This window comes from Hemitrygon akajei, chromosome 11 (assembly GCF_048418815.1).
Source record: "Hemitrygon akajei chromosome 11, sHemAka1.3, whole genome shotgun sequence".
NCBI classification, from domain to species: domain Eukaryota; kingdom Metazoa; phylum Chordata; class Chondrichthyes; order Myliobatiformes; family Dasyatidae; genus Hemitrygon; species Hemitrygon akajei.
The window spans coordinates 172,497,320-172,524,110 of NC_133134.1; the positions used below are offsets into that span (position 1 = coordinate 172,497,320).

At 40.8% G+C, this 26,791-nt stretch overlaps 1 protein-coding gene across 3 annotated transcripts in view; it reads left to right on the top strand.

Moving 5' to 3' along the window:
* The window catches only part of rbl1 (retinoblastoma-like 1 (p107)), a 120,282-nt gene extending 93,847 nt beyond the window's left edge, over positions 1-26,435 (top strand). For all 3 annotated transcript variants that reach the window (XM_073062282.1, XM_073062283.1, XM_073062284.1), the window contains 5 exons: positions 9,950-10,021; positions 11,979-12,072; positions 20,106-20,305; positions 22,340-22,504; positions 22,922-26,435. In XM_073062282.1, the coding sequence (XP_072918383.1) occupies positions 9,950-10,021; positions 11,979-12,072; positions 20,106-20,305; positions 22,340-22,504; positions 22,922-23,092 (702 nt within the window). In that variant the 3' untranslated portion in view covers positions 23,093-26,435. The remainder of the gene's footprint in view (positions 1-9,949; positions 10,022-11,978; positions 12,073-20,105; positions 20,306-22,339; positions 22,505-22,921) is intronic.
* The last annotated feature ends 356 nt before the right edge of the window (positions 26,436-26,791 follow it).

Here is a 26,791-nt window from a genome sequence, read left to right on the forward strand (position 1 = left end):
GCTTGGGGGACTTCCGGTAAGATGGCGATTGTTTAGCTGCTCCGAACTTTTGTTCCGTTACTGTCGCTACCTTTGCACTAAATGTCTCCATTTTATAAAGCTTAGATAGGAATTATTAGATCTAGGCCTCATATGGAGCCAGTGATCATTAATGGAGAATGTGTGGAGCAGGTTAAGACCTACAAGTATCTGGGAGTACAGTTAGACGAGAAGCTAGACTGGACTGCCAACACAGATGCCTTGTGCAGGAAGGCACAGAGTCGAATGTACTTCCTAAGAAGATTGGCGTCATTCAATGTCTGTAGTGAGATGCTGAAGATGTTCTATAGGTCAGTTGTGGAGAGCGCCCTCTTCTTTGTGGTGGCTTGTTGGGGAGGAAGCATTAAGAAGAGGGATGCCTCACGTCTTAATAAGCTGGTAAGGAAGGCGGACTCTGTCGTGGGCAAAGTACTGGAGAGTTTAACATCGGTAGCTGAGCGAAGGGTGCTGAGTAGGCTACGGTCAATTATGGATAACTCTGAACATCCTCTACATAGCACCATCCAGAGACAGAGAAGCAGTTTCAGCGACAGGTTACTATCGATGCAATGCTCCTCAGACAGGATGAAGAGGTCAATACTCCCCAATGCCATTAGGCTTTACAATTCTACCGCCAGGACTTAAGAACTTTTTAAAAGCTATTATTAATGCTTTTTGAGATAGTGATTTAGATGCATATCATATTTTTTACTGAGTTAAGTATTGTATGTAATTAGTTTTGCTACAACAAGTGTATGGGACATTGGAAAAAAAAGTTGAATTTCCCCATGGGGATGAATAAAGTATCTATCTATCTATCTATTTCGGTATCTCTTACTTGCCTGTGAATATATCTAACCTACAATGTCTAGCAAGAGTTCTAAATCCGGGAGAAAAGAAACTACGACCTCGTCGGACGTGACGATGGAGGCGCTTGCAAATCTCCGAGACGAAATCTTAAAGGAAATTAAAACCGCTTTCAAACAGTTAGAAGACAAACTGGATCGGATCAACGATAAAGTGGACAAACATGCTGAACACTTATCTTGCATCGATTCGACTTCTGAAGCTTTAGAAAGTTGGGTTCGATACTTGGAGACTCTCTGTTCCAGCTTAGAGGAAAAATCTAATAAACTTCTTTCCAAAATGGTGGATCTCGAAAATCGCAGCAGACGCTGCAACATCAGAATTCTGGGATTACCAGAGGCAACAGAAGGGGTCAACCGTGAAGTTTTTCGCCGAGTTTCTCTGTGAGATATTCGGGAAGGATCTGCTTCCAAACCCGCCTGAGCTCGAACGGGCACACAGAGTTAACGTCCCCCCCCCCGGAATTCTGGGCACCAGTCCGCGACCAGTAATCTTGTGTTTCCATCAATACCAGGTAAAACACAGTCTGATTGTGGAGGCACGTCGCAGAGGCTCTTTTTCTTTCCAGGATACAACCATTCGCTTTGTGGAAGATTTTGCACCCCAGACCTTAAAGATGCGCGCTGAGTATAAAGGCGTAATGAAAGTGCTTTTTGATCGTGGTTTCAAACCTACCTTTCTTAATCTTGCTGACCTAAGAATCAAGTTTAATACCGGGGAATTCAAGTGGTTCAAATCAGCGAGGGAAGCTGAAGCGTTTGTGGCAAGTCTTCCGGCTATCCAGTCATCCAGTCATCTTCGGAATCTGATCGGACTTCCTAAAATGGTGGATAAGTACTCCTCGTAGTAAAATTACTTTCTCTGGACTCTGACTTCACTTGAATCACTCAGACATTATTCACTGAAACTCTAAAGGCTGTTGACAATCTCTCCCGGGATTTGGTGTGTGAGTAATCTATTTTCACCTCTGTATAACTTTACCTACAGAGTTCTACAACTAAATCTAACTTGTTTTGGAGGTTTGAAGTCTTTAGTGAAGGCCTCCCTGTTTGTCGGTTCACAGTTCAACTGCTGATTTATTTTTCCTCTGTTTTAAATACTTATTTATTTTATCTTTTTCTTTTCTTCACCCCCTTTTTTTCCATTCTCTGAATGTTTTTTTTCTTCCCTTCTCGGTAAACGGTTGATAAATACTCGTCTTGAATTTATAATTTTCCCCTTCCTCTTTTTTTCTTTTTCCTTCTTACCTTTTTTTTTCCCTTTCTCTTACTTTATCCTTCTATAATATTTCGCGGGTAGGTTAGTTTTGGTTTTCTTCCGATTTTCTCTGTATTAAGTTGTTTATCTCGGCAGAAGGTGTTCTAATCTGTAGTTATGTTTTCTAGTGCATAAACTAGTTACTGTTTGTTATAGCATTTATACGGAACTGCTGTCAATGACACAGATCTGGAAGTTGTATTTGGGTTAATTTTTTTGGTAGAGCTAGCTACTTGTTTTGGTAGCCGTCTAGTTTTGGGTTGTGTGGGTGGGGTGGATTTTCCAGTTCCAACATTTCTTTATTGTTTAGGACATGTTTATATTTTGACCTTACGAATCTATGTTTACATCTCTGCTCCCAGACTGCTATTGTACCGCTTGATTTTTTATATGCCTGCTGCCTTCTATGCATTAGTAATTGATAATGGCTAGTGCACTTAAATTTGTGAGCTGGAATGTAAAGGGACTGAACCACCCTGTTAAAAGGAGGAAGGTATTCTCACATATTAAACAACTCAAAGCTGACATTGCTTTCCTCCAAGAAACTCATATTCGTTGTTTCGATAACTCCTGGCTTCTGTCCAAGTGGGCAGGTCAGCATTTTCATTCATCCTTTGCCGCTAAAGCTAGGGGAGTCTCCATTCTTATTAACTCAAATATTCCTTTTGAACTCCATAATAAAATATCGGACACAAATGGCCGTTTTATTATTGTTTCTGGTAAACTATATAACACTAAAGTTGCACTAGCAAACCTGTATGCCCCCAACTTTGATGATGTTAACTTTTTTGAACGGTTCTTTTCCTCACTACCAGACTTAAACTCATACTCTCTTATATTGGGTGGTGACTTTAACTGTTGGTTGGATCCTAAACTGGACCGATCGTCCTCTGTTACCAGACCACCTACCAAATCTGCCTTAGCTATTCAGTCGTTTCTCTCTAATTTTGGTATCTCTGATATATGGCGTTCCCTCCATCCTACGGAGAGAAATTATTCCTTTTTCTCACATGTTCACCATACCTTCACTAGAATTGACTATTTCCTACTCGATAACCAACTTATCCCATTTGCCCACACTTGTGACTATCAGAGTATACTGATTTCTGACCATGCCCCAATTACCCTCTCTCTGAACTTTCCCGGTCTCCCTCAGAGGAACAAACACTGGCGGTTCGATTCAACTTTATTATCGGATGATGATTTCGTAAAATTTATTAAAGACCAGATAACCTTCTATTTTAACACTAATACATCACCTGAAGTGCCATCCCAGATTGTCTGGGATGCCATGAAAGCATATTTGAGGGGTCAAATAATCTCTTACACAGCAAATCTCAATAGAAGATCCCGTGCAGATCGAGCAGACCTCATTAACCAGATTAAAGATGTGGATCAATTATATGCCCAAACTAAGAACCCTGAATTATACAAGAAGCGCGTTGAACTCCAAACTAAATTTAACCTTCTGTCCACTCAACCTGTCGAACGTCAACTTCTCGAAAGCAAGAGCCGTTTTTACATTCATGGGGATAAGTCTGGTAAATTCCTAGCCAATCAGCTGAGGCGTTCCAAAGCCAAACAACATATTACAAAGATCCGGAAGGAGAACGGAGACTTTACATCGGATCATTTAGAAATTAATGACGCATTTAAAAATTTTTATTCTCGGCTTTATTCCTCTGAATCCCTGAATGACAATATCTCTGTGGATCAATTTTTACAGAATCTGAATATCCCCTCACTTTCATCTGATTTCAAAGCCAAACTTAATGCGCCTATATCACTAGAAGAAATATCTTTTGCAATTTCTGCACTGTCCTCAGGGAAATCTCCTGGACCTGATGGGTTCCCTGTGGAATTTTATAAATCATTCTCCTCACTTCTTTCTCCTCAGTTACTTTCAGTATTATCTGACTCGTTTAACTACGGCAGATTGCCACCCTCTTTCAATGAGGCATCTATTATTCTTCTTTTAAAAAAGGGCAAAGACCCAACAGAGTGTTCCTCGTACAAGCCGATCTCTCTGCTCAATGTTGATGTAAAGATCTTAGCTAAAGTGTTGGCTCATAGATTAGAAACCGTTATTCCCTCCATTATCTCTGATGACCAAACAGGCTTTATTAAAAACCGTCTCCCTTTTTTTAACATTTGGCATCTATTTAATATTTTATACTCAGTTCCAACTGGGACCCCTGAATGTGTTATCTCCCTTGATGCGGAGAAAGCATTTGATCGTATAGAGTGGAACTGCCTTTTTGCAGTCTTAGAAAAATTTGACCTCGGCCAAAGTTTCATCTCTTGGATCCAATTGCTGTACCTGTGTCCTACTGCTTCTGTTCTAACTAACTTTCAGAAATCCCAAGTATTCAATCTCAAACGTGGCACCCGTCAGGGATGCCCCTTAAGTCCTTTTCTCTTTGATTTGGCTATAGAACCTCTGGCGATAGCATTTCGAAAATGTCCTGAACTGACCGGGATTTGGAGAGGGGGTGTTGAGCATAAAGTCTCTCTCTATGCTGATGACCTACTTCTCTTTCTCTCATATCCATCTACATCCTTACCTCTAATGTTTTCCCTTCTTGACCAGTTTAGCCAGATCTCTGGCTATAAACTCAACTTACATAAGAGTGAACTTTTCCCAATTAATAAAGAAGCACAAGAACTAATATTTCGTGATCTCCCTTTTAAAGTAGTCCATAGTCAATTTACTTATCTTGGAATTACAGTCACAAGGAAGTTTAAAGATCTCTTTCGTGAAAACTTTGTCAATCTTTCATATGCTACAAAACAGAGTCTGGTACAATGGTCACCTCTATCTATGTCCTTGGTAGGTTGTATCAATGTTGTCAAAATGTATGTTCTCCCCAAATTCTTATACTTATTTCAATCTATCCCAATTTTTATTCCTAAATCTTTTTTTGATTCCTTAGACTCTATTATTTTGTCATATCTGTGGCAGAATAAGCGCTCTAGAATAAATAAAATCCACCTCCAAAAATCTAAAAAAGAGGGTGGCATGGCTTTACCTAACTTTCGCTTATATTACTGGGCAGCTAATATACGTTGTGCTGCCTTCTGGTCTTTCTTCCACGGTCAACCTGAGTGCCCTAACTGGGTGGCAATGGAGTTGAGCTCCACTAAAGAATTATCTATATCTGCACTCCCTAGCAGTCTGCCCAGATCAATAGCTAATCCTCTGGTTAGACACACTTTGCGTATATGGGCTCAGTTCAGGAAATGCTATGGTTTCCAGGGGTTTTCCATTTCTAGCCCTGTCGCACATAATCACCTTTTTTTACCTACCACGTTCGATTCAGCATTCCATGTTTGGTACAGGAAGGGCATTAGACATTTTGAAGATCTCTTCATTGATAACCGCTTCGCTTCTTTTCAACAGCTCTCTGTTAAGTTCAACCTGCCTAACGCTCACTTTTTCAGATATCTCCAAATCCGACACTTTACTGCTCCTTTAATTCCTAACTTTCCTGAAATGCCTGCGAAAAATGCTATAGACCTATTTCTCTCCATTAATCCACTAGGTAAAGGTTCAATTTCAATTATCCAAGATAAACTAGCAGCCTTACGACGGGCCCCTGTGGATAAAATTAAAATGGCCTGGGAGCAGGATTTAAATATCTCCTTATCCAAGGAGAGCTGGGACTCAGTTCTCAAATCGGTTAACTCAACCTCTCTTTGTGCTCGCCATTGTCTCTTACAGTTTAAGATTGTTCATAGAGCCCATATGTCTAAATCTAAACTATCTCGATTCTACCCTGGCATTAGTCCGCTCTGTGATAAATGCAAGAGGGGCGTGGCCTCTCTCATCCATATGTACTGGCTCTGTCCTAGCTTGGAGAAATTCTGGAAAGATGTCTTCACTACACTATCGGGTATTCTGAATCAGCACCTAGAACCTAACCCCTTAATTGCTCTGTTCGGTTTTTGGGGCGAGACAGATTTATGTCTGGGTCCGACCAAATGCCGAATACTATCCTTTGCCTCTCTCCTGGCGAGACGCTTGATCCTCCTCAGATGGAGAGATGTTGCCCCACCCACTCATGCGCAATGGCTTAACGACTTTATGGCCTGCTTGGACCTCGAAAAAATTCATTATTCAGTTTTCAATTCGGATTTAAAGTTCCATAAGATCTGGGGGCCTTTTATCGAGTACTTTCATAACCTTCCTCTTGACTAGGGTTTTTTTTTCTTTTCGGTCCCTTGCTTTCAGCTCCCTTTTTTTTTCTGGTAGTAGGCATTATTATCCTCTGTTGCTAAGTGTATTCACAGTCTGGGAGTTTGACTGTCCGGACTTATGCTCTCTATATTGTGTGGTGGTTGGTCTGGAATTGTTGTTTTTTCTTGTGTTGTGGGGTTTGGGGAGGACACTAAGCTCACTTGTCTTTAATTTAGGTGCTTTTTTGTTAAATTCTCTTCCTCTGTAGCATATTGTTATTGTATGCTTAACCTTGCTCTGTATTAATGCTCCTCATTGGGATTTGGGGTTTTTAATTTTGTAAAATGTTTTGAAAAACTAATAAAAAAAAAGTAGCTTGGAGCTGTAATCCATTCCACCATCCAAAAAACCTATTTTGATCTCCTGCCCTGATATGCGTCTCCTGAGCAAAAATTATATTAGGTTGGAATCGATTAATAATTTTAAAAGTCTTTTTTTTTGTTTAATAGGATGATTCCAACTTATTATATTAATCCATATTATAATTTTATTCTAATTTACTTTATACATGCGCAGAACACATACCAATACGGGATTATCAAAGATGGCTGTGATGAAGAGTACAACCATATAAAAAATTGGCATGCTTCGGAACCACCCAATGGGGAAAAAACTAACTCTAGACCCACCCACCCTCCCAAAAGCCCGAAAAAAAGGCAAGCGAACTAAGATAGATTACAAAACCGTGGGCCACTCTGTCAGTCTCCTATCTCCCTCTCCCCCCCCCCCCCCCACAGCCAGCACACAAAAAAATAAAATGACGCTATAATAAAACAGATAAAAAAGAGGTTAGTAGTATATCTAACCGAACTAAATTTATAAAAATATTAATTAGTGATATCATAAGTTACTAAATCCTCCGGGACATATATAAAAATAAACCCTATTAGTAGGAAAAGACTACCAATTAGTAAATTAAGAAGCAACAAAAAGAAACATCAAACCAAATGTTAGATAAAAGGAACAAATCCTTTTATCCTCTTTTCTCAGTCAAATATCTAATTAGCCATTTACACAGTCAAGCTTGAACCGTAAATCTTCTTTCCAAAAAAAAGTCCAATATGATGCAATAATGAGCAGGCTTTCTTACCTTTTATTAATCTCTCAATGAAATATCCAAATAACCTTCATATATCTTTTTGAAATGTGAATAATATAGAGATAATCAAACAGCTTTTCAGATAGTTCATCGGGTAGTAGTGACAGGTATAGCTTGAAAAAAATCCAGAGCGCTTTTGGGTCAAAGAAAATGCGTGGAGAAGAATTAGGATGAAAAACTTTCATTCTTGTTGGGTAACTCAGAGAGGGAAATACCGTAGATTCCGGACTACAGAGCGCACCTGATTAAAAGCCGCTGGCTCTAATTTTAGAAAGAAAATCAATTTTTTACTTGTACAGGCCGCACCGGATTTTCGGCCGCAGGTGTCCCACGTTGTAATATGAGATATTTACACAGAAAGATATTACACGTGAGGATTTTTTAACTTTTAATTAAATCCATATGGTAACATAAACAAATACATATTGCAAATGCTTTTTTTCGAACCGTGCCTGTAACGCGGCTACTTTTAAATATACGTTGTGTATACTTTTTTACTGAACAACATTCCAATATCTCCTAACGACTGGTAAAAAATATATATACTGCAGCCTACCAGGAAAAGTTATTGATCGCCTTTAACTTAAAAGCAGCGTTTCGCTCGGGTCTAATGCCGCTCCGCCGCTCGCCCCCCGTCGTCCCATTTATCGCAAACCGGTATATTTCCCACAAGACGCGGCGAAACCGGGTGTGACGTCATAGCATCCCGCGATGTAGTACAGAAAACAAATATAGTTAAAACTCTTCTAACTTTAACTAGAAAATGAATTACTAAGCGAAAATATTATAAACTAAGTAACTGCCATAAAGGCAGCACAATGCTTTTCTTCGAGTGTTTTCCATGTTGATGAGGGTGAGTACAAATGACTGATTTACAATAATTTAATTGTGAAAGTGCGCTTGATTTATCGTACAATTTCATTGGACCTCTGTGAACTACTCATCAATTTTATTGGTCTACTGTTACGAGGCAAAATGTTTTTGGCGGCATGAAAAAAATAATGCATTAGCCGCTCCGTATTAAAGGCCGCAGAGTTCAAAGCTGTTCAAAATGTGGGAAAAAAGTAGCGGCTTAAAATCCGGAATCTACGGTAGTTTCTTATCATATGCTTGTTTCATTACCTTTTTCTTTTTACAATATTTTTATTCAGAAGAAAAAAAATTTTACAGAGTGCAATACATAGATGCATCTCAACATAACTTGTGTACATTCATATATTGTAATAAAGTTGATCAAAATGTTATAGCATAACACATAAAGGTATACCACTATTTCATTACCAATACAAATCTTGATCTTTGTTCCATTACTCCTTTCGGATAATCTTCATAAAAACGGAGCTGAGACTCGTTGAATCTGAAAACTCTCTGTTTTCTTGCCTGTCGCATTATTTGATCTTTAATTTTAAAGTGATGAAAACAAACCAGAATAGATCTTGGTCTGCTTGAATCTTTAAATTTTGAAGTAAACGCTGCATATGCTTTTTCAGTAGCAGGCGACTGTGATAAAATAGTCGGAAATAGAGTATGAAAGAGCTTACCAAAGTAAACCGTTAAGTCTCCATTTTCAGCTCATTCTTGCAATCCAACAATTCGTATATTGTTTCAGCGAGACCTGGTTTCCAAGTCTATAATCTTATTTTGATGTTTTTCCAAACGGGTTGTAGTTTCAGACAATTTTTGCTTAGTTAACTTCAATTCCTCTTCATGTTTAGTAACTTGAGTTTCCACATCTTTAAGTTTTCCCAGAAATAACTTCATTTCATTATTATTCTTTTCCAGTTGATCTTTAATTGCCCTATTCTGATCTTGAATTGAATTCAGTGTCTGAACGATATCTTCAGCCAATGATGGCATTTCATCAGATCTTTACTTCGGCATCTTTCCTTTTCCATTACCTTTGTCAGTAGGTTCATACAGATTCTTCCCACTTCTCGTAGACATAGACCTATTACTCCCCTTCAAGAATCAGCAATTAAAAATTTTAAATTCAAAATTTAAACTGGGGAGAGAGAGAGAGAAAACTTAAGAGCAGCACAAAATTACTGCTACTCCATCGACAGACTGAGGCGGTCTCCCGAAGTATGCAGTTCTCTCTCTAACACAGTTTATTAGCACTGATGAATCCACACTTTTAATTCAGTTTCTCAGACTGACAAATCTGGGTAGTCGGTGCATATTGTCTGGATTCATTTGGACTGCAATAACATGCTAAGGGAGCTTGTTATCACATACATGCTGATGCTAGACTTGAAGGGAACTCTTCGCCAAGGAAAATTCTGTGGAGGTAAGACATGAGAAGTTGTAACAAAGAATGTGCCATCATAAGGGTAAGAAATAACCAAAGTGGGAAGAATTAATTTTATAATTAGATTTTGTACTGGGTAGGCATTGCAATTTTTGTTCTGAAGGTTTCTCGGCAGTGTGACAGGAGTTCAATGGTATTTCATCAGCATAATCTGTCTTTATAGGTTACTAAGGAAGATAGGTCTTTCACGGATATCATGAAGTGTTACAGAAGCCAACCGCAAGCCAGCAGCCATGTGAGTTTGCCTTGTTTATGTAAATAATCATAGATTCATATAGCACAGAAAATGGCTCTTGTGCCAACACTGACTCACATACAGTCTGTACTACAGTGCCTATAAGAAGTATTCATCCCTCCCACCCCCCACGAAAGTTTTCATTCTTATTGTTCTACAACATTTGAATCACAGTGGATTTAATTTGGCTTCTTTTGCCACTAATCAGCAGAAAAAGACTCGAGGTGAAAACAGATCTCTACGAGTGATCTAAGTTGTTACAAATCTAAAATACAAAATAGTTGCATAAGTATTCACCCCCTTTAATATACAGGCAGTATACTAACGCTCTTCCAATGACCGATGGCGTTTCACCTCTTTCCAAATGCTTTATTATTTCCACTTTATTTTCAATCGCGATTACTTCCCGTCAATGGAACAGAAACACTGCAGGCGGCGGGTCCCAACCTCCACCGGCTCCCGAGGTCCGCTGGGTCCTAAGGACCACCACACAGAGACAGGCTAAATGGGACAAGTGGGGGCTGTGCTGGGCTTGGGTATTTAATCCTCCACAATATTCTGCATGGGTATTTAAACTGGAGGTGGCAGTGTTTTTTACGAGGTTGAGTTGCGAGCTCGACATCAACCCGGCACAGATGGTACAGGAGTCACTGGATCGACATCAACCCAGCACGGGAGCGTTCTGTCACTGGCTCGAACTTGCTGATCTCACTGCGCCACCAGCCGACTGGAACGGGGGGGGGCTGGGTGAATCTTACTAAAAAAAATTTAAGCCAAATATAAAGTTAAACACTCAACACAGTGTCAATGGCAACGACTTAATTTGGCGGACTGCGTTCTCCTTCCTCAGTTCGTAAGTACGAGCTGTCTGTAAGTCGGACGTTCGTAACTCGGGGACTACTGACTTGAAGGGAGGTGAATACTCATCCAATCAATGATTTTGTGTTTTATATTTGTAATTTATTTAGATCACTTTGTAGAGATTTGTTGTCTTTTTGACACAATTAATTTTTCTGTCAAAGAAGCCAAATTAAATCCACTGTGATTCAATGTTGTAAAAACATGAGAACTTCTGGGACAGGAGTGGGGCGAATACTTTTTGTAGGCACTGTAATCCCACATCTCTGCCCCAGGCTCCAGCCTTCTATGCCATGGTGTTCTAACACTATTAAGTGAGAATACCTACCTCCACCAACCCTAACACTGATTTGCAAGTTTCTGGCTGAAGCAAACTATTCTTCAAATGCCCTCTCTTGTAACTTCCCCCATAAACTTATGACACCTCTGCTCAGTGAAAAATAATTTAGTTTTACCTACCTATCCCCCTTATAATGTTGTATAGTTCAATTGGATTCTCCCTTGACCCTTTTAACTCAAAAGTAAACACTCAGACCAGTGTTTTCATAGGTAAAATGTTCCACTCTAGGCAACATCTTGGTGAATCTCCTCTGCAGCTCTTCCAATGCAATCTCATCCTCCCTGTGCTGTGGTAACTAAATCTGCAGACAGTGCTCCAGCTGTAGTGTAATTGTTTTATGCCATTGTACCATGACTTCTCTTCTCCTGCCTTATATGCTTAGCTAATGAAAGGACATAAGCTGTATGTTTTGTTAAATACCTTGTCTGCCTGTGCTGCCTTCAAGAATGCTTTATGCACACCAAGATCCCTCTTCAGCGTCTTCTAGGTCCTTCCATTCATTGTGTATATCCTAACCTTATTAGTCTTCCCAAAATGTAACTCCACACATTTTTTCACGATTAAATTTGTCTAGCTGATCAATATCATTCTGTAACCAAAGACTGTCTTCCCAATGCAGAACGCCACTTTGTGTCATCTGCAACCTTGCTAACCACACCTCTGCATTCGTCCTTAATTGACTATTACTTTTATCAGCTAAAGTCTCATTAATTACTTTAGTTGAAACAATGTCATCTTCACATAATCTATGTTGTTCAGGTGTACAGGAGTGTTCTGCTGAAAGAGAAAGGCTTGTCAAGGAGTATGAGTATTAATGAACATTCAGAGGGAGATGTGGACATGGAAACCCGTGGTAAGTTATACTGAGACTTTGAATATCCATTGACCATTTTGGAACTTTACTCAGTTTCTGGTGCAGATTGAACATGGGGAAGAATTTCAAAAAAGATGTTCATTTCATCGTGACTGCTTTTTCTTTAAGGCCATAAGATATAGGAGCAGAATTAAGCCATTTGGCCCATCAAGTCTGCTCTGCCATTTAATCATAGTTGATTACAGTTTTCCTTTCAGCCCCAATCTCCTGCATTCTCCCCATATCCCTTCATGCCCTGACTAATCCACAGATTCATTTCTCTCTGGGTAAAGAAATTCCTCCTCATCTCTGTTCTAAAAGGACACCTCTCTATTCCAAGGCTGTCTCCTCTGGTCTTAGATACTCCAACCATAAGAAGCATCCTCTCCATATCCACTTTATTAAGGCCTTTCACCACCATTCGATAGGTTTCATTGAGGTCACCCCTAATTCTTCTGAATTCCAGCAAATGCAGGCCCAGAGCCATCAAACGCTCTTCATATGACAAGCCATTCAATCCTGGAATCATTTTCGTGAATCTTGTTTCAACCGTTTCAGTTTCAGCACATTATTTCTAAGATAAGGGACCCAAAACTGCTCACAATAGTCCAAGTGAGGCCTCAATGCTTTGTAAAGTTTCAATATTACGTCCTTGCTTTTATATTCTAGTCCTCTTGAAACGAATACTAACATTATATTTGTCTTCCTCACCACAGACTCGCCCTACAAAATAACCTTTAGGGAATCCTCCACAACTCCCAAGTCCCTTTGCACCTCAGTTTTTTGTATTTTCTCTCCATTTAGAAAATAGGAAACCATGCTGACTATGGCCCACTTTATCATGTTCCTCCAAGTACCCTGAAACCTCATCCTTAATAATCGACTCCAGCATATTCCCAACCACAGAGATCAGACTAACTGGCCTATAGTTCCCTTTCTTCTGCCTCTCTCCCTTCTTGAAGAGTGGAGTAACATTTACAATTTTCCAGTCTTCCAGAACTATGCTAGAATCGAGTGATTATTGAAAGATCATTACTAATGCCTCCACATTCTCTTCAGCCACCTCTTACGGAATCCTGTGGTGTACACCATCACACACTTCATGCCCCTGACACCTAGAACTTCCACCATACTGCTAGTATCTTCCACAGTGAAGGCTGATGTAAAATACTTATTTAGTTCGTCCACCATTTCCTTGTCTCCCTTTACTACCCATCCAGCATTGTTTTCCAGCCATCCCGATACCCACTCTCGCCTCTCTTTTACACTTTATATGTCTGAAGAAACTTTTGGTATCTTTCATATAATTGGCTAGCTTACTTCCATATTCCATCTTTACTTCTTTATGATTTTTTAATTGCCTTCTGTTGGTTTTTAAAAGCTTCCCAATCCTCTAACTTCCCGCTAACTTTTGCTCTATGTGCCCTCTCCTTGGCTTTTATGTTGGCTTTGACTTGTTAGCCACGGTTGTATCATCTTTGTTTTGGAATACTTCTTCCTCTTTGGGATGTATGAGGGGTGATTGAAAAGTTTGTGGCCTAAGGTAGAAGGAGTCAATTTTAGAAAACCTAGCACAGTTATTTTTCAACATAGTCCCTTCCTACAGTTACACACTTAGTCCAGTGGTTGTGGAGCATACGGATCTTGGACTTCCAGAAAGTGTCCATAGATGGGTGATTGATAAATTTGTGGCCTAAGGTAGAAGGAGATGAGTTATACAGCTCTCATTACATGCACATGCAGGTCAACTCTTTGAGTGATTATGCAGAAAGTTTGAAGTTAATTTTTTATTAAGTTTGAAGTTAATCGTGATTTTTATTAACGACCTGGATGTAGGGGTAGAAGGGTGGGTTGGCAAGTTTGCAGACGACACGAAGGTTGGTGGTGGTGTAGATAGTGTAGAGGATTGTCGAAGATTGCAGAGAGACATTGATAGGATGCAGAAGTGGGCTGAGAAGTGGCAAATGGAGTTCAACCTGGAGAAGTGTGAGGTAGTACACTTTGGAAGGACAAACTCCAAGGCAGAGTACAAAGTAAATGGCAGGATATTTGGTAGTGTGGAGGAGCAGAGGGATCTGGGGGTACGTGTCCACAGATCCCTGAAAGTTGCCTCACAGGTAGATAGGGTAGTTAAGAAAGCTTATAGAAACATAGAAAATAGGTGCAGGAGTGGGCCATTTGGCCCTTTGAGCCTGCACCGCCATTCAGTATGATCATGGCTGATCATCCAACTCAGAACCCTGTACCTGCTTTCTCTCCATACCCCCCGATCCCTTTAGCCACAAGGACCATATCTAACTTCCTCTTAAATATAGCCAATGAACCGGCCTCAACTGTTTCCTGTGGCAGAGAATTCCACAGATTCACCACTCTCTGTGTGAAGAAGTTATTCCTCATCTCGGTCCTAAAAGGCTTCCCCTTTATTCTTAAACTGTGACCCCTCATTCTGGACTTCCCCAACATCGGAAACAATCTTCCTGCACCTAGCCTGTCCAATCCCTTTAGAATTTTATACGTTTCAATAAGATCCCCCCTCAATCTTCTAAATTCCAGTGAGTATAAGCCTAGTCGATCCAGTCTTTCTTCATATGAAAGTCCTGCCATCCCAGGAATCAATCTGGTGAACCTTCTCTGTACTCCCCCTATGGCAAGAATGTCTTTCCTCAGATTAGGGAACCAAAACTGCACACAGTACTCCAGGTGCGGTCTCACCAAGGCCTTGTACAACTGCAGTAGAACCTCCCTGCTCCTGTACTCAAATCCTTTTGCTATGAATGCCAACATACCATTTGCCTTTTTCACCACCTGCTGTACCCGCATGCCCACCTTCAATGATTGGTGTACAATGACACCCAGGTCTCGTTGCATCTCCCCTTTTCCTAATCGGCCACTGTTCAGATAATAATCTGTTTTCCTGTTCTTGCAACCAAAGTGGATAACCTCACATTTATCCACATTAAATTGCATGTGCCATGAATTTGCCCACTCACCTAACCTATCCAAGTCACCCTGCATCCTCTTAGCATCCTCCTCACAGCTAACACCGCCGCCCAGCTTCATGTCATCCGCAAACTTGGAGATGCTGCATTTAATTCCCTCATCTGAATCATCAATATATATTGTAAACAACTGGGGTCCCAGCACTGAGCCTTGCGGTACCCCACTAGTCACTGCCTGCCATTCTGAATAGGTCCCGTTTACTCCCACTCTTTGCTTCCTGTCTGCCAACCAATTCTCTATCCACATCAGTACCATACCCCCAATACCATGTGCTTTAAGTTTGCACACTAATCTCCTGTGTGGGACCTTGTCAAAAGCCTTTTGAAAATCTAAATATACCACATCCACTGGCTCTCCCCTATCCACTCTACTAGTTACATCTTCAAAAAATTCTATAAGATTCGTCAGACATGATTTTCCTTTTACAAATCCATGCTGACTTTGTCTGATGATTTCACCTCTTTTCAAATGTGCAGTTATCACATCTTTGATAACCGACTCTAGCATTTTCCCCACCACTGATGTCAGACTAACCGGTCTATAATTCCCCGGTTTCTCTCTCCCTCCTTTTTTAAAAAGTGGGGTTACATTAGCCACCCTCCAATCCTCAGGAACTAATCCAGAATCTAAGGAGTTTTGAAAAATTATCACTAATGCATCCACTATTTCTTGGGCTACTTCCTTAAGCACTCTGGGATGCAGACCATCTGGCCCTGGGGATTTATCTGCCTTTAATCCCTTCAATTTACCTAACACCACTTCCCTACTAACATGTATTTCCCTCAGTCCCTTACTATTTCCGGAAGATTATTTATGTCCTCCTTCGTGAAGACAGAACCAAAGTAGTTATTCATTTGGTTGGCCATGTCTTTGTTCCCTATGATCAATTCACCTGTTTCTGACTGTAAAGGACCTACATTTGTCTTGACCAATCTTTTTCTTTTCATGTATCTATAAAAGCTTTTACAGTCAGTTTTTATGTTCCCTGCCAGTTTTCTCTCATAATCTTTTTTCCCTTTCCTAATTAAGCCCTTTGTCCTCCTCTGCTGGTCTCTGAATTTCTCCCAGTCCTCAGGTGTGCCATTTTTTTTGCTAATTTATGTTTCTTCTTTGCACTTGATACTATCCCTAATTTCCCTTGTCAGCCACTGGTGCACTACCTTCCCTGGTTTATTCTTTTGCCAAACTGGGATGAACAATTGTTGTAGTTCATCCATGCGATCTTTAAATGCTTGCCATTGCATATCCACCGTCAACCTTTTAAGTATCATTTGCCAGTCTATCTTAGCTAATTCGCGTCTCATACCTTCAAAGTTACTCGTCTTTAAGTTCAGAACCTTTGTTTCTGAATTAACTATGTCACTCTCCATCTTAATGAAGAATTCCACCATATTATAGTCACTCTTACCCAAGGGGCCTCACACGACAAGATTGCTAACTAAACCTTCCTCATTGCTCAATACCCAATCTAGAATGGCCTGCTCTCTAGTTGGTTCCTTGACATGTTGGTTCAGAAAACCATCCCGCATACATTCCAAGAAATCCTCTTCCTTAGCACCCTTACCAATTTGGTTCACCCAATCTATATGTAGATTGAAGTCACCCATTATAACTACTGTTCCTTTATTGCACGCATTTCTAATTTCCTGTTTAATACCATCCCCAACCTCACTATTACTGTTAGGTGACCTGTACACAACTTCCACCAGCGTTTTCTGCCCCTTAGTGTTATGCAGCTCTACCCATATCGATTCCACATCCTCCAGGCTAATGTCCTTCCTTTCTATTGCGTTAATCTCCTCTCTAACCAGCAATTCTATCCCACCTCCTTTTCTTTCCTGTCTACCCCTCCTGAATATTGAATATCCCTGGATGTTGAGCTCCCGTCCTTGGTCACTCTGGAGCCATATCTCTGTGATCCCAACCATATCATATTCATTAATAACTATCTGCACATTCAATTCATCCACCTTGTTACAAATGCTCCTCCATTGACACACAAAGCCTTCAGGCTTGTTTTTACAACACTCTTAGCCCTTATACAGTTATGTTGAAAAGTGGCCCTTTTTGCTTTTTACTCTGGATTTGCCTGCCTGCCACTTTTACTTTTCACCTTACTACTTTTTGCTTCTACCCTCATTTTACACCCCTCTGTTTCTCTGCACTTGTTCCCATCCCCCTGCCACATTAGTTTAAAGCCTCCTGAACAGCAGTAGTAAACGCTCCCCCTAGGACATTGGTTCCACTGCCCCAGAAATTTGAATCCCTCCCCCTTGCACCATTTTTCAAGCCATGGTGGTGGCTTTGGGGGTGTTAGCTTTCATAAGTCGAGGGATAGAGTTTAAGAGACGCGACGTAATGATGCAGTTCTATGAAACTCTAGTTCGGCCACACTTAGAGTACTGTGTCCAGTTCTGGTCGCCTCACTATAGGAAGGATGTGGAAGCATTGGAAAGGGTACAGAGGAGATTTACCAGGATGCTGCCTGGTTTAGAGAGTATGGATTATGATCAGAGATTAAGGGAGTTAGGGCTTTACTCTTTGGAGAGAAGGAGGATGAGAGGAGACATGATAGAGGTGTACAAGATATTAAGAGGAATAGACAGAGTGGGCAGCCATCGCCTCTTCCCCAGGGCACCACTGTTCAGTACAAGAGGACATGGCTTTAAGTTAAGGGGAGGGAAGTTCAAGGGGGATATTAGAGGAAGGTTTTTCACTCAGAGTGGTTGGTGCGTGGAATGCACTGCCTAAGTCGGTGGTGGAGGCAGACACACTAGTGAAGTTTAAGAGACTACTAGACAGGTATATGGAGGAATTTAAGGTGGGGGGTTTTATATGAGGCAGGGTTTGAGGGTCAGCACAACATTGTGGGCCAAAGGGCCTGTAATGTGCTGTACTATTTTATGTTCTATGTTAATAACCCATCTCCTTCTACCTTAGGCCACGAACTCATCAATCACCTCTGATGACTTATTAACTTCAAACTTTCTGCATAATCACTCAAGGAGTTGAACTGTATGTGCATGTAACAAGAACTGTATAACTCATCCCCTTCTGGGGCCACGAACTTATCAATCATCCCTGCTGTGGACACTTTCTGGAGGTCTAAGATCCGTATGCTCCACGACCACTGTGTAAATGTAGGAGGGGACTATGTTGAAAAATAAATGTGCTAGGTTTTCTAAAATTGATTCCCCCTACCTTAGGCCATGGACTTATCAATCAACCCTCATATATATCCTGTCCTTTCCGAATGGCTTCTAGAAATTGCTGTTTTATTGTTCTCCCTGCCAGTGTTCTTTTCCAATCAAATCTGGCCAACTTCTCCCTCTGAGGCCCTCCTGAATTGTCACCTGTTTTACAAGTCTTTTGTCATCTCTCTCAATGTACACTTTCTAGGATTTCAAATTTTGCTTTTTCAAGGGGTGCAATTTGTTTTACTTTATAAATACAAATGCTTTATAAATGCAGATTTTAACCAAGCATGCAATAGACTTAAGAACCTCGTGTCCAAGTTTAATTGTCATTCAAATATGCACATATATACAGCTAAACAAAACAGTTTTCCTCCAGAGCCAAGGAGGAAAACAGAGTTCATACAGTTACACAGCACAGTTATGATAAGACATAACAGAATCAGAATCAGACTTTAATCACCAAGTACCTATGCACATACAAGGAATTTACTTCCGGCAGATGTTGTCTCTCTGCTCATAACAATAATAATGATAAATATAAATGAAAATATAGATTATACATACAGGTAGTGCAATCCAAGTAATAGTTAGCCGACAGTTAACCGGCAGTTAACTGTTCAGCAAAGTGACCGCAGTAGGGAAAAAACTTCTCCAGTGCCTATTAGTCTTAGTCTGGAGGGATCTGAAGCGCCTACCAGACGGAAGCAGATCAAACAGTCCGTGCGCAGGATGGGAGGAGTCCTTTATAATGTTCCCCGCCCTCTATGTCGCAAACATAATATTAGCAAGTTCCTGAGTAGCACGGCCTGAAGATTATTGGTGTTATGGGATGTTGTCCTGGAGGCACGTTTCTGCAAAGACAAGTATGGCACTGGATCAGCTGCATACAAAGGCAAATCAGCTTATCTCGCGCTGGATCAGCCACAGACAAAAGCAGTCTAACTTGTCTTCCAGTGAGTGAACACTGAAGAGCAGCACCAACAGTAATGCTGGCCTGCAGGGGCCAGCGCGTATTCAAGGATGCCCAACGGCGTCGCTGTTCTCTCCCACAGCACCTCCTCCACTGAGTGGCTGTAACAGATGATACCTCAGCATGAGGCCCTTGTTCTCATAACAATTGGGTCAAGTCAGTTGAACCAGACTTGCAGTTTTTTTTAACTAATGCCCAATCATCCAATCACATTTCCACTATCCTGGTGGGACAGACGATGGGGGTATAAGTACCATTGGTCTAGACACACCCAGGCATCATCCCTGGTGAAGATGGCAGAGTCTGTTGTCGAAACATTAGTTAAAATCGATACTTGTTCCTGCTGGAAGCAAGAGTTTGTGTCATCTATACCAGCAAAGCACTAGATCCTTTTTCATTTAAGACTCACGTGCACCATTTGATGGACAGCCAAGTATGCTGCCATCTTACCAGAAGACTTATGATCTATATATTTTTCTTTTACATATCTGCAATATACAGAATTCTGCATATCACTGTTTAAGGAGTGAGACACCTTTACACTGTTTGATCATTATATTGCTTTTTTCCATCCTAAGCATTTGGAGCACAGTTTTCAAGCTACCAATTTAGATGACTGATAGGAGGAATTAATAGTTCTGATTGCTTTTCTAATACTGCAGCTAAGTTGCATCATTGAGACAAAGTTTAAAGCTCTTCACCTTACTGATCTGAGGGTGTTGGAGGTGTAGAAGTTTTGTAATTTTCTATCACTATGACTTTCACTGGTTTTAGAGAAACAAAAGATCTTTCAGTATAGAATGATCAGTTATTTTAGGGAGCCTGATTTAAAATTGAGAATAATAATTCTCTTATGACACTTTCAGTATCCAGCTGTGATCCCAGCACAAATAACAATGGCGGTTTTGAGATGAGAAGCCCTCCAGTGACTCCTGCCAGCATATCCAAGTGTCCAGACCCTATGGAAGAAGAGCGTGGTGATCTCATTAAGTTCTATAACACTATCTATGTGAATAGAATTAAAGAGTTTGCATTGAAGTACTCCAGTGTAAAACTGGAGTGTGGGGTAAGCAAGCATGAGTTTGTTAGCATTCCACAATGAGTGTATGTCGATATTTAACATGCAAATAATTACTTCTATAGTTGCAATGATACTGAGCCACATAAGGACATAAGGTGAGAGCGAAAGATTAGTTATTTAAAAACATTAGAAGGTAAGGAAACATAGATGTTTAGAGTGTGAATTCCAGCCAAAGATTCTTGTCTTCAGCTTGTCACCTGTCAAGAAAATGTTAAAATTAGGCTTGTAAAGGATGGTGTGGTGAACTGTCAGTCTGCAGACCAGTAGATGAAGACAAAGGATAGTTTACATCCCTTACAAATGGTGCTGTGAAGGAGTTTCAGCTTAGAGATTTAGGATGCACATCAATGCTAAAGGCCTTTGGAGTGGGAAATGGAATGGTGTTAGAAGGTAACACGTTAACCTGTCTTTCTGAGGAGGGATGTATTCTGTCGATTTTGAAGGAGAAGGATGTTTCTTGAGAGGTGAGAACCTTTAATAATAACCACAAACCATATTAATTCATGTATTTTAGGAATTACTAGCTGGAAAAATAACATTTCATCAACTATATGATAGAACAATTTCAAGAGTGTTACATCTACCATTTGCAACAGATCATGTGCTTCTCATTCCTGTGTGAGTGTAAATAGCAGGGATTTAAATCGGGTGATAGAGAAGATGGGGTGGGCAGGGGCTCATATAATGCACCATAATGATCCCTTTTATCGCTGATTCTGTTAGCGCGTTATTTCTTCAGAATATGGCTTGGATGCTAAGCAGTGTGCCAGTTTTTGGGGCTTACTTCTAAAAGAGTGAAATTGAAAAGTAGAGAAATTATGTGACACCTACATCAGAACTTGGGTAGACGACACTTGGTACAATTCTGGTTGTCAAGAGTTGAGACACCGGAGAAGAGTAACGAGCATGATACTAGAAACACGAAGGTAAATGCATGAGGGGAAAAGGAATGGACCAAGTGTTCTTGAATAAAGAAAATGAGCATAAACCCAGCATTGAATTGTTGGACTGACCTGTTTTTGTGTGGTATATCCTGTGTAAATTCAGCACAGACTTTTCCAGTATTCACCTAGCTTTTCCTTGCTGTCTTATCCATACACCTGAGCTCGCTCTCGGTCATGTCCTAACTCATACTGGACTTCATTCACCTCTCATCCTTTTTACAATTGCTTTCAAACAGTTTCTGGTCTTTCCTCTTCCTTCCTGTCTATGTAAACTCCTTCCAACTGATGCAATCTCTGTAATTCTATAACTCTTGGTCTTCATAAGCCACGATCTGAAATCTGGAATTGTACTCCCAAACTTCTGTGCCTCTTGACCTCATAAACTGTCCTTTTTGAGCCAGCTTTTAGCAAGATGCCCTGATAAGTGAAGTGGCTTCAGCTTTTGATGGGTAGTGATTCTAGAAACTGGTTGGTGATCATTGACTGGGCTTTTAGGATGTCTGGTTTGGGAAATCTCTAACTGGAACCCTGTGCATTCCACGACACACAGACCAGACACCATGAATTTAGGATTGATGAGCAATTTCACCTTGAGGCTGTCTCTGTCAGGTTTCATTCCAATATTTCAACATTAAAATTAGAATTTTATTTCTTACATCCATCTCACAACATGAGGGAATAAAGATCATTTTTGCTTCTCCGTTGCTATGTACAAGCAATAAGAAAAGGAAATGTGAGAGGATATTGCCCAAACACTAGGATTGTATACATAATTGTTTTGTGTACATGTATGTACAGTCAGATATGCAGTCAGATTAATGTGTATTGATAAATCTTGTGGCCTGGTGAAAGAAGTTGACCCATAGCCTGTTGGTCCTGGCCTTAATGTTGTGATACTGTTTGCCAGATGGAAGCAGCTGAAACAGTTTGTGGTTGGGGTGGATGGAATCTTTGATGATCCACTGTGCCCTTTTTACACACCTGCTGTAAATGTCCTGAATAGAGGGAAGTTCACCACACAGCTGGTATGTACAGTTAACTACAGTTACTACAGTTTTAAGTTTTACCTCGACAGGTGGAAGCACCACCACTCTCTCCTTTTCCAAATGTGAAACCACATCCCGTGTCTCCCCGACGGATATCACAACAACACGCAGTGTATATCTCCCCCCACAAGAACGGCACTTCTCTCACTCCACGTACTGCAATGATGTACAGGTTTAACAGGAGCCCCTCAAAGGTGAGGCTTTCTTTCTATACCTCATTGGTCATAATTACTGTTTTGAAGTTATTTAGCAGGGAGATGACTGTCAATGTCAAACATTCTAGCATGATTTGAGTTGTGATAAGATGCTTATGTGAATTATTCTATACAAGAATGTTGAAGCTGTCCTGCAGGTAGGGTTACTTGGAAGCTGTGAACCTGTGGAGTTCTACATCTGAGAGAGTTGTGGACTGAATTGTTAAATGTTTTCAAGGCTAGGTGGATTTGAGATCTGCCAGGGAAAGCAGGGGTTATGAGGAGGAGGCAAAGAGTACAGCTGAAGCCAGGGTCATACCAGTGATGGTTTTATTGAATGACAAAGCAGACTTGAAGGGTGAAAGAGCCAATTCCTCCACACATTGCTCACTCTCCCATTTGTGATGTTTTCCTCAGAACCTTAGGGACATAAACTGCATGATCAAGCAAGGGGAACGACTGAGCAGGAAGCGAGCCTTCACAATGGAAAGTGACAGTGAATCACCAACAAAATGCCTCTGCCAAGAAAACGACGACATTTTGTTGAAACGGCTGCAGGATGTTGTCAGCGAGCGGGCAAACCGTTGAGAGCATAAAGCATCTATGTAGAATTTATTAGGTAGAGTTGCTAGAATCAGGTTTGTCTGGAAAGAATCTAGACTCCCTCCCACATTCAACCATTACCAGAACCCTGGTTCCTGTTCTTCAGGTACAGATTCTGTATGCGCAGAGTCGCCAGGAATAAACAAATCTCTCCTGATCAATCAACAAACATCGCACTTCAAACAGCTCAGCATGTGTCTGGGAAGAAGTGGCAGTCAATATTTCATCTTGGTGTCGTTTACTCCATCACCTACTGGCTTGTTTCAACCTTGTATACTGTTAAATAACAGCTTCAGTCAGCAAGCAAGTCTTTGCTGGGCTTAGATCCACTTGTGTGTTCTCTGACTAGGTTGGATTTAGGTTGTTGGGTAAGTACAAAGACGATCCACAGAATTTTTTAATGATGTGTGTATTTTATTGAAAGCATACAGAGGGGTTTAGAGTTTGGAATCAAAGGATATAATAGCCATACTGGGAGATTAACAGTACTCAGTAAATCACTAACATTATACCGACACCTGGTGCAGTGAAAGCACTTTACAAACCAGATCCCAAAGAATAACCACATAGTCCCCCAATTCTTGGATTCTGCAGATGAATGGTTCCCATTTCTTAAATAAACACAGATGCACAGGTCACTCTTACGTGCCTTGGAGCACTGAATTGGAAGTCTGGTGGAATTTAATTGGAGAGAGAATCAGTGCTGCAGAATGGAGATAGATGTTCTCTGTTCTGTCACTTTTCCTGTAGCATCAACACTGGAACACACTGCATCAGGGGGACATTTTCTCATTTCCCAGCCCATCCTGTGAGCCCAGTGTCAGTATTGTGTCACTCTGACATTAGCTATAAAGTGCCTTATTGTCTTTCCTTCACTGTTTTTAAGGGGGAAAGCAAGAATAATGTGCAACTTGCACTTGGTCTTCACTATATGGAGACTTCAGTGGGTCCATCAGCTTTCTAGCAATGAGTTTGCCTGCACAGTGGCTTTGAGGACAGAACTTTACTGAAAGTCTTACCTTTCTGCAATATAATGCCAGGTTCTCAGTCATGAAGAGAGTGCACTTTCCCTTTACTTCCAACGTTGTGAAATGTTGATGTGTAGCTTGCAGAAGTGTAGTGTGTTAACGTAGTGTAACCATGGTTCTCCATCCCGAGGGCCTGTGCATGTGTTGTCCCAAAGTGTCATAGACACTGCCTATCTGCAGTATGTGATGGTGACTCAGTGAGTTAGGCCAGGAATTGGTGCTTGAATGCAAACCAGGTTGATAGGAAGTGTGACGACTTCCATTTATTAATCATACGATCAGGGACAGTTTGAGCATTGAGACAACAGTTTGGATTCCAAGTGCCATCTTTTGTGTTCATGGATTCTCTAGCCCAGTGCTGCACTTCCGAGTTGATCCATTTATAGTTGTGTGCCCATTTGGACTTTGCCATGGTACAGTCCTTGAAGCTCAGGCAGTGAGCCAGCTAGTGATCCAATCTCTGGTAGAGCCTCACATCCACATTCAGAACACAGTCTGTGGCATAGGCTGCTCCAGATTCTTCACCTCTCTGTCACCACAGGTTGGGGAGTAGCACCACACCACAATGTTGATACAGTTTAGGGAGTGCTTTGCTTTACTTTGGGGCCCAAGGCAAACGTGATCTGGAATGCTTGGGGCTGATTTTATCACAAAAATGCATTAAATAGATGAACTAACAGTATCAGATTCGGGTTTAATATCACCGGCATATGTCATGAAATTTGTATAGGGATCTTTTCTGTAACTTTCTGGGTCACTGGTGCATCGGATAGTGCTGCTGCCTTGTGGCTTCAGCAACCTGGAACTCACCCTGAACTCCATTACTTCTGTGTGGAGTTTGCAGAGAATGTTGTTCTCTGCTGAAGCTCTGGTTTCCTCCCATGATCTGCAGTGTAGCTGGATGCCAGGAGAATTGGGGGTTGACGTATCAGAAACTAGGTGAGGGAATGGGAATGCTCTGCATGCTGAAATATAATCAAAGGCCCAAATGGTCGTCTTCCATGTTGTCAGGAAATGAGATACTTCCCCTGTAGGGAAGTCGGGTTCTACCAGTGCGAACCTCTGTGGACAACAGAAACAAGAGAAAATATATGGACTTCAGTTCCTTTTGATCTCAAGATTAATCACACCTGCCCTGTGCATAGGGAGGTCTCACTGACATCCCAGTATTCCATTTCAGATACTCTGATTCAATCTGTATTTGTCTAATGTAAATGTTACAGCCTTCTACTGGTGGTCTAACCTGCAGCAAAAGTACCAGATCTCAGAAGGTTCACACAAGCTTTAAATTTACTCCTGCATGGTCTGCAATATGCTGTGTTTTTTTTAACTATTGTGTAGCATCTACACACAATTCCCTTTACATTAATTTCCTGTTTTGAAGAATAGAGTGTATATTTGTATAGTTTAGATTATTCTATGAGTTAACGCTTTATATATGGAATTGAGAGACGATTTCTGCTTTTGAATGAGAATGAAAATGTTAAGAAAATTATCAGTTTAAATTTTTACCTCTGGAATTTTGTTCCTTTTGGGATTTTTGTTCCTCTCTGAGATGTTGACAGCGAGTCTGCTATTTCCAGCTTTATCTCAGGCCAGAGGGTTTGGAGAACCAGGTTTGTCCCTCATATTCTGCCTTCCTGGTTGAGTGAAAGTTTCACTCTAAGCCTCAGCTTTGAGCATTGGGTCCTGGGCATTACTATCCAATAGTGGTGTTCTTGTATCAGTTATACTTTGGCCCATTGAAGGGAATGATTTTCCTAGATTAGTTCAGTACCATAATGTAAATATCTTATGGCTAATGTTCTGCAGGGGTTTCCAGACTGCATTAACTACAACAGAATGGCCAGAGGAACAGTTGAGTACTGTTTACTCTATTCTCACATGGGAATGCAGTTCCCAATAAAATTGTCTCTGATGCAGTTGAGAACTGTTCCATACATGGCATTGATCAGTGACACTATAATCGGATTAAATATTGCCACGAAGTTTAGAGCTGCCAGGATGTAATGACCCAGAGGAATATTGCTTTATCCTTGCCAACATATCATGTGTGGAGGAAGTCTCTGCTCCTGGACCCATCAGGAATCAGCAGTTGTCGGTGCTCTACTGGATTCCTACAGGAATTGTCCAACAGTGAACCCAAATTGCACACTTTAATACTTGCTCACCTTGTGATAACTTTCCATTTTGGTTAATGAGTTTTGTTTTTACCCATATGAGAATAGTAATACTGTTTATCTTAAATATCTTTTACTTTTGAGGAATGGTTTTTAAATAAAGTATTTACCTGCAATCTTTCCACAATATGCCAATTTCTTTCAGTGAATACTGCTTTGTGCTGTCATCCCTGGGTGCTCGATATGAAGTAGTATTAGATTTGACCACTTATTGGGCATCTTCATTTTTTCACATTAAAGCTGTAAGCATGAAGCTGTGGCACTTGCTGGTCTCACTGTCGCTGGTCACACTGTAGTCACCCAGACTATTGCGCAGATGAGGTGTCGAACACCATCCCACAGATGGAGGTGAAGAATATTTTGAAGAACAGAGAAATTCTCACCAGTGACCTTACCCGAAAAGTTACTCTCTCTCTCCCATCTGAGTTCTTCCACTAATTCTGTTTGAGTTCTGATGAAGTCCATCTCAATTGTGA